Source organism: Mustela nigripes, chromosome 5 (genome assembly GCF_022355385.1).
Source record: "Mustela nigripes isolate SB6536 chromosome 5, MUSNIG.SB6536, whole genome shotgun sequence".
Lineage (NCBI taxonomy): Eukaryota > Metazoa > Chordata > Mammalia > Carnivora > Mustelidae > Mustela > Mustela nigripes.
In genome coordinates, this window is record NC_081561.1 from 80,602,152 (window position 1) to 80,615,577 (window position 13,426).

The 13,426-nt window shown below is 42.3% G+C and overlaps 1 protein-coding gene across 1 annotated transcript; it reads right to left on the reverse strand.

Moving 5' to 3' along the window:
* Positions 1-4,068: 4,068 nt before the first annotated feature.
* LOC132017359 (N-acetyllactosaminide alpha-1,3-galactosyltransferase) lies at positions 4,069-5,495 on the reverse strand. Its single transcript, XM_059399157.1, has one exon. The coding sequence runs from the start codon at positions 4,860-4,862 to the stop codon at positions 4,221-4,223; it is 642 nt and encodes a 213-aa protein (XP_059255140.1). The 5' UTR covers positions 4,863-5,495; the 3' UTR covers positions 4,069-4,220.
* Between the last annotated feature and the right edge of the window lie 7,931 nt (positions 5,496-13,426).

Genomic DNA, 13,426 nt, shown 5'->3' on the forward strand with positions numbered 1-13,426 from the left:
AGAGTAAAATTACCTCAACCAATGTTCAGTGCACAACACATTAGCCATTACAATTTCTTTGGCTCCTTTGAAGTTCTTTGGATTTGTACATAGTGGATTTTGCTTTCCCACTTGCCACGAAGATCTGGGCTCATGCTGTTGAATCAAATAACCATTGTAGAAATTTAAAAGATGACCCTTGGACTTTCTATTGTATTTTATGTTATCGTTGTGCAATAAAGTTTATTTAACAGAAAAGCTAATATAGAAAAGAACCCACAGGGGAGTATATCAGAATTAAATCTCATGTTCTTTGCAATTTCCCCAAGGCTAGTTTCCAACCTACATTGTTTTCACAATAAAGCAGCTGATTTCACATAATATCTGTCGCTATGGTGACAATAGGACAATGATAGCTGGAAAAGCTAATAGTGTTATTCTAACTTGCCTCCTGGAATGTGTAGCAGACATAAAAGCAGCAACAAGGTGATTCCTGCAGGGTGAGGTCAGCGATGAGCCCATCCAGTGAGGCGTTGTCTCTTGTCCAAATCAAGGAGGACACGAGCCTTTGCCAACCAATCCTTTCACGTTTCTGCTCAAGTGTCCAGCATTTCACCTGTCCGCCTGAATTTCTTGAGAAGAAATCTACAGAATAACAGTAAACAATGCTAGGAAGTGCATGATGGAAGGATGGAAGGAAGGATGGAGAGATGAAAACCTAAGTAGCACAGTCATGGCTCCAAATGATCTGAAGTAAACTCCAGGAGAGGGGGAGAAAAAAGGGAGGGTCACATCAAAGGGTAAATGGGGAAGCAGAGAAGCAGGCATGGAAAGCAGTGGCAGTTACAGCCTGTGTGACTAACAAGTTTAAAAGCATTAGCTTTTTATATGGTAATCCACACGTGCCTCTGGCTGTGTCGCGTTATCTGAGCACAGATGGAAATATGGAAGGATACATGGTTACGTGTGAGCCGTTAGCATGGGTTACCTTGGAGATGGGGTGCATGTGGTGGAAGGCGAGAAGAGAGGCCAGTGGGTGCCAAGAAAAAATAAGATGAAGCATGTATGTGATCACAGTGTTGAAGGTCTCTAAGATTATAAAAAGATGTAGGAAGAAATGAACTCTCCTTCAGATTCTGGAGGCGCTCACTTGGCATGGACGAATCCGTGGCACTTGGTGAAAGGTGTTTTGCCTGGCCATGTCAAGGGAGGGGCTGCTGTGGACTGAAAGACAGGATGTAGGCTGTTCTAAGGTGTTCCTGGTACTCAGCTGTAGATTCCTTCCCCACAATATTCTTATGCTTTTTCTGGGGAACTGGGGTGTGGGGCTTGAAGGTAGGTAGGGAAACCTTGGTGAGGTAATTTTCTGGAAATGTAGCAGAGCCAGCTTGTATCTAAAGTGAAAATAAAGAAACAAACAAACATCACTGAGTGATTTGAAGAACTTATGAAAGCACTCTATTTGATAATATCTTACTTATAAATGCCAAAAATATCACGTACAGTTAGGTTAGGGGTGGTGAGTAGGTTTCTGTTCAAGGGCATCTCCATTCCATTGGTCGTCTCCGTCTACTGTGGAGACATTATAATTATATATTGCTGTCTGTCAAGCCATCCCAGAACTCAGGGGCTTCAGATGAAAATAGACGTTTATTATGACTTGGTTTCTGTAGGTCAGGAATTCAGGAAGGGCTCATGTGAATGTCTCCTATGAAGGAAAATCAGACAGTGATGAGGGCAGAGGGGTCCTAAGCAGCTGAGGACTGGAATGGAATCTCTCTCTCTTTTTTTATATCTATCTAAGTCTATCAATTTATCAACTGATTTATCCATAGATAGTCTCTCTACAAGGCTTCCTCATAGCACAGTGGTCTCAGGGTAATTGCGTGACTGAAGGCTTCAAGGACATGTATCCCACCTTTAAGAGCGAGCATTTCTGCTGAGAAGACAGAAACTGTGTCATCTCTTATGACTTAAACTTGGATGACCACCAGAGTGGCTTCTGGTACATTCTGCAGATTACTAGTGAACCACAAGCCCACCCAGACTCACAAGGAGAGGGATTAGACTCCACCTCTTAGTTGGGAGGAAATAAGATGCTGGAAAGGTCATAGGAAGGAAAGACACAGCTGTAGCCATCTTTGAGAAGCACCATCTGCTAACGGTGCTTTATTGAGAAAGGTTTCAGGCCACACCCATGGTGCATGGAAGTGCTGGAGTGTTGTAGCGTGAGGCAGTGGGTGTGTTTAGCAGGTGCTGAGGAGCCAAAGCAGCCTGTGTCACGTACTTGCCCTCCTGGCATTATGTACTTTCTTCTCTCCAGGCCTTTTGTCAAACAAAAGTGCCCTTGCTAATAATATTCCCATATATTTTCTTTTTTTTATTATTATTTTTAATGTTTACATTTAAACAAACAAAAGGAAATCAAGATTCCCTTCCCCTAATCTTTTAAGATAGGGCATTTCTTTAGTGTAGGATGTAAATGCTCAACTGTCCCTACTCTAGAAGGGATCCCGAAAACTTAAATCCTGGAGAGGCAGCACCCTGACGTGTGGCCTTCATTTTCTTTCACAAAGTCCGCTTCTTCAGGACTTTGTTGATTTGGTTTGGTTTTGCTGGGTTGTGAGATTTTTTGGCAAGGACTGAAGAGTAGGAGGCACAGTGAAATGGTTGGAAAAAAAAAATGTGGGTTTTATTTGGATCACATAAGCCCACTGTGCCCACCACGGAGCCAGGGCAGTGGTTCTTCAAATCCATTACTTAAAAATGGAAACAAAATGACCCAAACTGGAACACATGCCAACTATAAATATTCCTGCCTATGTAGATGTTGCCTCCCAACTTCCTTGACACTGAATCACTTAACTTTAAATAATACGTAGGATTTCAGAGCTTCTCTTAGAGAAGGGGACTGCATGTTAAGCTGTTCAGTCCTGAGGATGGGGTCTCCCACTGCCATCCCCTCTGCTTCTGATATGAAGCAGATTTTATTCACTGTTGTTATTCTGGTTGTTACACTGCTTTAGTGCAGATGGGGCAGAGGACAACGAGAGGTTGCTTGATGGGAGGGTTTTTCCAATCCGGTCTACTCATGGATGTCAGCCCTCCACTCTGGGGCATGATGGGCTAGGGGGCCCTGAGGCTTTGAGCAGGCGGAGGCCGGGCATGTTGACGACTGGCTGTCATGCAGCCCAGGTTTGGGAAGTTGAATTCTTTGCCAGCCTCTTTAGTCCACTGTGGGCCTTTGCCTACTCTGTCACCATCTACTTCAAAGCTCTAGCCACAGTACTGAGGACACAAGCAGCAGAGTCCAGCAGGACTGAATGTGACTTGGGCCCAAAGAGAAGCATCTCCATGCAAGACCACCGCCCTGGTTGCTATGGGTCTGAGGAGGCTGGAGATGGCCTGCAGGGCCTCCCACACAGCCTCCCACACAGTGCCTGGATCCGTGCTGTGTTTAAGCACCAGCCCCATGCCCTGTGCCCCTCAGAGGTGGCCCACAGTGACCAGCCTCTTTTCCCACCCTCTGCCACTTCACGGAAAACTCACTATGAGTCTGTTTCCACTCCATGCTGAGCCCCCATTGGCTCATTCACATATCCTGGGACTCCAAACCTTCACCAACATGCTATCCACTGGGAATTCTCCACCAATCTTCTGTACAGAAGCCAAATGACATTTTCCTGATGGGAAAAGTACATGGACAGCCAATGGCCTGAAGCAGTCTGCTCCTGAAACCATCCGAGGATTGCCAACAGGGACTGACTGTGTCCTTCCTCAGAGTTCTGCTGCTGAGCAACTCAGCAAGACACCGAAGTCAAGGAGCTGACCCCTCACAATTGTATCTTGTGACTAAACACTTGTGACTAAATTGTACCTTGTGGCTAAACACTTCCTTAGAACCTTTTTTTCCAGTATGTTATCTGGCATGTGCAGAGGGTTTCTGGCTTTTTCTTTGCCTGTGTAAAAAAAAAAAAAAAAAAAAAAAAAAAAAAATTTTTTTTTTTTTTTTGGTTATTTCCCCCAAACCCAGCATAAATAAGAAATCACTGGGAATTTACACCTAACTACCATAGGTTCATTCTCCCATACTGCGAAGTTCAAAGTCACAAGGAAGAAGAGTAAGTATTTGCAGTGTTGGTGTTTTGTTAGTATTGTTTAAAAGTTAAGTGTTACTCTTCTGAGAAAGTTGCGAGAATTATATTCTCTCAAATTCAGAAGCTTACCAGCACAGTTTAAAGTCAGATATTATTTCTAACCAAATTATACTCTTTTGTCTGCCAAGATATCTTGACAGTCTTAATATCCGAAGGCAGGCCTATGTGATAATCCCAGCAGTATTCTGGGGATAAGATTTTAGTGGATTTGTTGAGAAGGAAATACTTATTTAGGTGGCTTTCATCATGCCACTTGGCTTCTATGTCATTTTTCTTGTCCTGGAGGATTCCCTTTAAGCACTCCTGGGTGATGTTTAGGACCTGAATGGGTGTGCCTCCCAAAATGGCTGCGTGGTAATAAAAATCCCCTTGGCCGAATGGAATGTAGGCTGCAGACTCCTTCCGCCTCTCGTAGGTAAACTTGTCGGGGTCTGCCTTGTACCACCAGGCCTGCAGCTGAGCCACTGAGTGGCCCAGCGTCTCCACTCCAAAGCTACCTTGGAAGACCTGGTCCACGTCCATGCAGAAGAGGAAGTCCACTTCATGTTGGATGTGGGCCACAATGTGCTCCCCAATGGTTTTCATACACATCATGCTGATGTCCTGCCACCTCTTCTCAGGCTTGATCTCAAACACTTTGAAGGAACGCAGAGGACCCAGCTCCATCAAGGGCATCCTGGAGACATCGTCCACCATGATGTAAACTATGACTTTGTGGCCAACCATGAAGTACCTATTGGCAGATACTAAGAACTCCTCCAAGTAATGCTCAATGTATCTTCCAACAGCAAAAACTGTCAAACCCACGGTAATTTTCTGCTTGGCATAATAATTTTCTAGGATGGTGCTGTTGTAAGTGCCTTCCTACACGACCAGCGCCTTCCATCTGGTCACCGTCACCACCTCTGGACGTTTCTGTGGGTTAAACCAGTCTGATAGCTGAAGCTCTCCGTTGTTTTCCTCTCGTTCATCTTCATCTGTGTCCTCCACTTCTTGGTAAATGTGGGTCCCATTGTTAAACCAACTCGGAAACCACCAGTGCTTCTGACTTATGCTGTTACCAACTTCTGGGTTTTGGTAGTACCACCGTGATGGGACCTTTTCCCTCTCTGAATCTTGGTTTTCTCCTTTTGAATGATATATCCACAAGAAAGAGCCTTCTGGGCTGTGGATATATTCCCAAAACACAACAATCACAGTGGAGACAACCAGCATTGACAGAATCACTTTTCCTTTGACATTCATTATTTTCTCCTCATCGTCTGCTTCTCTCCCCGCAGAGTAAAAGGCAAAACAACAAAGTTCTGTTGAGCTCCACTCTGCAGAAGGAGGCAGGGCTGGGAGGAAGGGAAGGTTCAGCCTTCCGAAGCCTGATCCGAAGAGCCCGGGTGCGCGGCGGGGCTGCACCGCACCTCGGCCCCTGGCCCGGCGGCGCCCTTGGCCACCCGCACAGTCATAGGAACCTACAGTTGTAAGGCTACGGAATGCAGAGAATACCTGTGTATTTTTCGGGTATGGATTTCAATGGAGTAAACTTCTTAGACAGGAAAAAAAGAATAAGTAATAAAATTTGAAGGAACTTTATACAGATATTGAAATCTTCAGTATGACAAAAAAACACATTAAAAAGTCAGAAGACAATCAGACTGGAGGAAAGAAATGATTGCAATACACATAACAAAGGATTATATTTCAAAGAACTTCTGGCAAATGTGCAGGCAAATTAAAAACAGCCCAATAAAAATATGGCCTAAGGATATCAACAGGCAGTCCACAGAAAAGAAAGAGAAAATGTCCAATAAACATAAACTTTGTGACCTGGAAATACAAATTGAAACAAGATTGAGCTACCATTTTTTTAATGCTTTTTATATTCTTTTTTTTCCAATTTTTAATTTTTTTTATAAACCTATAATGTATTATTAGCCCCAGGGGTACAGATCTGTGAATCGCCTGGTTTACACACTTCACAGTACTCACCAGAGCACATACCTTCCCCAATGTCCATAACCCCACCACTCTCTCCCTACACCCTTCCCCCCAGCAACCCTCAGTTTGTTTTGTGACATTAAGAGTCTCTTTTGGTTTGTCTCCCTCCTGTTTCATTTATTCTTTTTCTACCCCCCCCCCCAGTTCCATGTCCACTTCTTCATATCAGGGAGATCCTATGATAGTTGTCTTTCTCTGACTGACTTATTTCACTAAGCATGATACGCTCTAGTTCCATCCATGTTGTCGCAAATGGCAAGATTTCATTTCTTTTGATGGCTGCATAGTATTCCATTGTGTATATATACCACATCTTCTTTATCCATTCATCTGTTGATGGACATCTAGGTTCTTTCCATAATTTGGCTATTGTAGACATTGCTGCTATAAACATTCAGGTGCATGTGCCCCTTAGGAGCACCACGTTTGTATCTTTAGGGTAAATACCCGGTAGTAAAGTTGCTGGGTCGTAAGGTATGAGCTATTGTTTTTAACCATTAGCTTCCAATATTAAAAATAATGATAATATTGGGGTACCTGGGTCACTCAGTCAGATGAGCATCCAACTCTTGATTTCAGCTCGTGTTGTGGCCTCAGGGTCGTGGGTTCTAGCCCTGTGTCTGGCTCAGTGCAGGGCCTGCTTGAGAGTCTCTCTCTCCATCCCTCTCTCTTCCCTCCCCTTGCTCACTCTTGCTTTCAAATAAATAAATAAATAAATATTATCTTTAAAAAATCATGACAATATCAAGTGTTGGCTAGGGTATGAGGAACTCACTTGCATTGCTGGTGTGATTGTAAACTGCCAGAACTTACACAAAAGTAATGTGGTATTTTTATTAGAATTGAAAATTTGTATGTCTTTAACACAGCAATGTACACCTTTGAGAATATATTCAGCAGGAAAAAAATTTGCATTTCACATTTAATACATACATTAAAAAATGTTTATTATGACAGTTTTCTTATTTACAAAAGCCAGAAAAAAAATTAAAGGCTTGTCAAGAAGGTAGTGACTGAATTTTTTTAATTATGGAATTTTAGTCTACAGAATGCTAGGCATCCAAGTAAAATATTGAGGTATATCTCTACTTATGTCTTAAACATATATCTATATAGAGTAAAGTTAAAAAGTTACAGAGTAATATGTATTTATAGATTCTATAGTTCATAATATGCATAACATAAAGAAAATGATAAATATATGTACATACGATTAGTTAAATAAAGGAACTACAGAGGGACTCACTTGAAATTGTTAGTGGGATTAACAAAGGGTTGTTAATGCCCATTTGGGGAGACAGGAAGAGAAACAATTTTCCCTTATAAACATCTTGATCTTTGGAAATGTTTCTGGAAGCATGTATTGCTGTTTGATCCAAAAGACTAAACAAAAGGAATGACCATTACATGTGTAAGCTAGCTTAGCTCCAGTGCAAATAACTATCTGTTGAATGAATAAACAAATTTCTTGGATCTATCCTTTCATTTATGTAAGTCTGTTTTTTGCTTAGAGGGAGCCTGGGATCTCTACACTGACATTCCCCCTCTTTTTTTTTTTTTAATCGTATGGGGAACCTGCTTATCTCAGGCAGTTAAACATTTCCTTTGGCTGAGGTCATGATGTTGGGGTCCTTGGATCGAGCCCCAAGTTGGGCTTTCTGCTCAGTGGGAAGTCTGCTATTCCTGTTCTCTCTGTGTTCTCTCTCTCTCAAATAAATAAATAAAATCTTAAAAAAAGCAATAAATCATAGTGATAATACCTTTTATTTTTCCTGTGTGGAAGGTTATTCCAGTAAATTAAGTTTCTATTTTGATAATTCAGGCCTACATCGTTTTGTCAAAATAATTCTAGCAAAACAAAAAATGCACAAAACAAATGTAAATGGCTCTGCTGCTCCTGTATTTAGAGGATCAAAGATTTGTGGCATAGATTTTTCCAACTTGATTCAGTCCTCTGCCCAAATTAACTAGAAAATGCTCATTTCATGCAATTATAGATCTTTATTGCTTTTCATTATAGAATGTTTTCCTTAAGGAATAGACCATTTTTGAGAAAGCCTAATTTTCTGCAGTGATTAAAAAAATTATAAAACCTCATCTTTTTGAGAATTGAATTTGAACTAAATCCAAGAACAGTTTAAAATTCAATTTCCTGCCTTAGAGAATCTATCAATACCTACCATGTACCCAGTAAAAGTCTATGTTTCTACTTATTGTGTTTTGATCACCTGATTACAACAATGGCTTAGTTTTTGATAAAAAAAAAAATTTCATTTTTTTCTACCCACACAATTATCTCTATGTGAACCTGATGGTGACTACCTACACTTGTTCTTTAATGGCAGAGGGCTGGGGTGGTGCCTTCTTAAATATTATTGCCTCTTTCTTAGTTCCTATTACTAATGTCCCTGGATCAGGAGTTCTTTACCATTCACCCAGCAAGGAGCAAGATCTTCTCTGCAGATAATATACGGATCTGTGCCTCACCCCTAGGCTGCTCTGGGAAGGCAGAACAACCACCAGACACGCAAGCGTCCCGTAAGCTTCTGCCTCCCCAATTTCTAGGAACCTGGTCTGGATACACTGAGGAAAGGCTGCATCCCTTCAGGGAGGGAGAATTCCCTTTATTCTCTGCCTGCACACAGGGTCGGAGGGCCCTGACAGTGTAACTCAGGTGGCTTTGAGAGTGATCGGTGGCAGAAAATGTGATAAAAATGCAAGGTGGTTATGTGTGTGTGTGTGTGTGTGTGTAAGGAATTTATCCAGGGAGAGGGGTTTAATTTAGGAGGTCTTCACAGCTGCCAGATTGAGGAGACACGCAGCCCTCCTGTGACAGTGACAGGCAGCCTGTAGGAGGCTCAGAGCCAAGGGGCAGACTGCGAGCTGCACATTTTTCTCTGGGGACAGACTTTTCTCAGAGAGATCGCGACTCAGAGGGAACTACTTCAATTCTGTGTAATTAGGGAGTGAGATGGAGCACAGAAATCCAACCGATGCCATTTCAGAGTATAAGACCCAGACTTGGAGCAACTATGGGAAGCCTGAAGATGTCAGGATGCTGGTATCAAGTGTCGTCTCATGAGGAAATGACCACTCCAATGAGGCCAGCATGAAATAGAAGACGCACAGGGCACAACGCAGGTACCTGACAAAGAAAAACAATCCAGGTCAGATCATGAAAAAGATAATTCCTTGAACCATATCTGACTAATGATTTTCCTGATTCCAAATGAGAAGGGATTAAAAGTTAATAGAAAAACCACAGGATATTTAAACTGTAGTTTTAATATATTAGCATATATCTTCATGCCTGAATTACTTTTTTAAAATAAGCTTTACATAATTCTCCATTTTTGATGTGGAATTATGCATTGGTATCTCCCTCGTCAGGTGTAGATAAAACAGAGACTGTCACAGTTGAGAAAGTCCCGTGGGTACTGAACTCCTAGAGGAATCACAGCATCATACACGTTTGTTCTACAACAGACTGCTGGTCTCACCCACACTGGGCCCTTGGCACTGCCCAGTGTTCCTCTCAAATCTGGTCACTATGAAGTCCCCTCGTCCATTCCTGACCTACGTGTACGGGCTGGAGAATATAGAGAAGTGATGAAATCACAGACAATTACTAGCCAGACCATACTGACTGATCCACTGAGGAAATAAGTCATAAAATTCAATTCGAATCACATTATACATTCTCTAAGGCCAGATTGCAAAGACCCACTCTTGGAAATTGCAGATTCCAATTCAGTAGTAATGGGAGTCTGCAGTGGGAAACAGAGATGAGCCTCTTACATAAGAATCTCGGGGGACTCTGATAGGGGTGGTCCATGGCCCATCATTTGAGAAATGCTGCCTGCAGGAAATTCTGCTTCCTGAGCTAAGCAATTTGCGTATCTATTAGCGAGCGAACAATTAAAATTTCATGGCAGCTATTTGCAGTGTATGTGTGTAGAAATGAGCTGAGATACAGGTGTTGGCAAGAAGCAGAGTATTTGGGTGCAGCTGGCCTGTCACTCTTCAGACTGCTGTAAGCATTTCCCATGCCCTATATTGCTTCCCTTCTTGGAGATGCTAAATCAGACTGCTATAAATATGGAAAAGAAGAAAAGGAAGTTTGTTCATGCACATGAAAAATAATGTCCCAAGTCGACTCCACCAAACCAAGTAAACCAATGAAAATAAAAGCTACAGTAGGCAGAAAAGTGTGTCACTGTATAGTAAAAAGAGGCTATGGGAATAATATGAATGTCAGCAAAAAATTCATGTAGAAAAAGAAGGGTTAGGCTTCCGGGCTTTGTGATAATCTGAAGCTCCACAGGAGTCCATTTTCTCTATGGGTAAATTCCTATTTTGGCCACTCAAGTTAACATCATATATAAGTACTTGTGTGTTAATTTTCTCCTGCATATATACTTAAAATTGAGAAAAAAAATTCTTGAGTGCGCTTGTAGAGACCTGAAATCCTAGCTTTTCTGAAGAGACGATAAATGGACCCGAGGCAGGATACTTTTTGGAGATCGTGCTTCTCCTGGGGCCTCCCTACAATGGGAATGAAAGAGATGTATTCTCCTCGGCCTCTAGGTTTAAGACAAATATTTTTAAATTGGCAGGTCCTTAAAACAAGGTGATTTAAAGCTGATTTTAAAGCTCTTCTCCCACATTCCAATTTTGTTAGAGTAGGCAGTTAGTCATGAGCAGGAGGGGAAAAAGGAGGGTAACTCTGGGACAATCGCCAGTGACCACCCATCCCCCGTCCAGAGACCGTCCCTTCTCCCTCGGGCCAACCCTTTCTGCCTTTTAGCTGAGACAAAAAGCAGAGGCTACGGGCTACAGGGACTGGCCCAGCTTTGGAGCACATGCACTTAAGAAAGACTGTGTCTGCTAGAAACCCCAAGAATATTATAACATCATTTGCATTGCAGTTTGGGCCCTCGGTGGATTGTTCCTAGGCACGCATGGCAAGATGACTACCACAGACTTGCGCAAAGAGCTCGAGGGGAGGAAACCAAGGTTGACACAAGGGTGGGGTGATAAGAATAAGATGGGAGGAAGGGTACCCAATAAACCCCGATAAAAGAACACAATGAGAAACTCTGGGCTGCCGCGCATCCTCGGGTCAGCCACTCCTCTGTCTCCAAGTGAGCCTTCCCTTTGCAAAGAGAAGCCCTTTGCTGCTTTCACTCTGTGAAGTCGGTTGACCAGATTCTCTTCTTCAAGGCCCGAGGAGTTCCACAACCCACCAGCCAGGAACGTCATTCTTGGGAAGACCAACTCTTGACAGTTATGGGAACTGTGACCTGGCTTAGTGAAATCACAGAGCTGTGTTGATTTGTTACTGAAGGTGCTTCGTTGGAACTTCATCTTCTCTCTTCACTCTTCCATGAGGATGCTGGTAAGCCAAGAGGATCGAGGTACAACTAAAATGAGGTAGTGGAGCATTGGTGGAGAAGACACAAGAAATCCTAGTTCTGTTTTCTTTTTTTTTTTTTTTTCTAAGATTTATTTATTTAATTGAGAGAGAGAGAGAGAGAGAGAGAGAGAGGGAGAGAATGGGGGAGGGGCAAAGGGAGAGAATCTTCAAGCAGACTCCCCCGCTGAGTTCAGAGCCCCAACAGGGCTTAATCTGAGCACCTGAGAGCATGATCTGAGCTGAAACCAAGAGTCTGATGTTTAATGGAGTGAGCCACCCAAAATCCTAGTTCTTGACCCTGAGGATCCTGATGCTGTGCCTAAGGTATCCCCCCATCCCCTCACTTCACATCTACATTGAGGGAGGTCATTGCTGGGTACTAACAGTAGACCCTTCCTAAATATTGCTTGGAAGTACTCAGCACGTACTCTATGAGTAATAAGTAATAATAGAATTAATATCCATCTTTCCTTTTAATCTACCCCATCTTAGTTTGTGATCATTTCACATCACTTATTTTTTCTGAGCCTCAGTTTCCTTATCCATTAAATGGAAACAATGTCTACTTTGATGCTTGCCCTAGGATCACATGAAAAAGGGTTGCCAGATTTAGCAAATAAAAATAATGCCAAAAGGTGGTGCAATTGGTTAAGCATCTGACTCTTGGTTTTGGTTCAGGTCCTGACCTCAGGGTTGTGAGATTGAGCCCCGTGTCAGGCTGCACACTCAGTGGGGAGTCTGCTTGATTCTCTCCCTCTCCCCCAACTCTCCCCCACCCCCCCACTAAAATAAATAAATCTTTTAAAAAATGTAGTGTTAATATAAGTGTGCCCCATGCAATATTTGGAACATACTAATACTGAAAAAATTATTTGTTATATATCTGAAATGAAAATTCACTTCGTGTCCTGGATTTTTCTGTCATTCTTAGAAATAATAGGTGATAATAGTAGCCACTTGTTCAGTGTCTGTCATGTGCCAGGCACTACTAGGTACTTCGATTACACTGGCTCTATGCTGACGGCTGTTGAAGGCAGTTATTACTAACCCCATTTTCCATCTAGGATGTGGAAGTTTTCCAAAATCAAATAGTCAGTAAATAACAGTGTTAAGATTCAAATCCACCATTTCCTGCTGCTTCTTTAGTTGATGAAAGCATTTTGAAATTGGAGAATACCCAAGTGTTTATTATTACAAATGGGCTCTGGTCATTACTTTATCCTGGGTACAGCAGAAGGGACTGGAGACAGTAATGGGACTATGGAGATTAAGAGATGCCATTGAGTGTAGGAAAAAGCCTGTATTTTTTTCTCAGCTTACAGGGTGATGGTCTTGTGCTGGGGAATCTGTGTTTCTAGGGATACCAAGGCAAGGGCGTAGGGGCTCTCTAACAACATCACAGTGCCTGATGCAACACGAGATTATCTACTGTCAAACCTATGCTAGAGCAGAGATTTATTGACTAACTGGACTTAAAATAAATTAGTTATGCAAGCAACCATATTGACATTTTTACCTTCTCAGTGACCTTTCATATAACCAGATTACCCAAAATAACAGCTACCTTTGTCTATTGCAAATGACAACAAAGCTGCCGTGAGGGATTTTCTCATTCCTCCCTTATCCTCCCCCACCAAGCTAATGATCTCCAATCTTTCAAGTACAGTCAGAACTTCATTCATTCATTCATTCATTCAGCACTTACATAGCACTTTCCAGATACTATCCTGGATTTTTGAGGTGGGTCCAATGTAATCCTATTAGTCCTTAAAAGCAAAAAACTCTCTCTGACTGGAGACAAATAGACACAGAAGGAGAAATCAGGGACAAGAAGCATGAACGGGACTTGATGCACCACTGCGCTGCATGGTGAGTAGGACAGCCG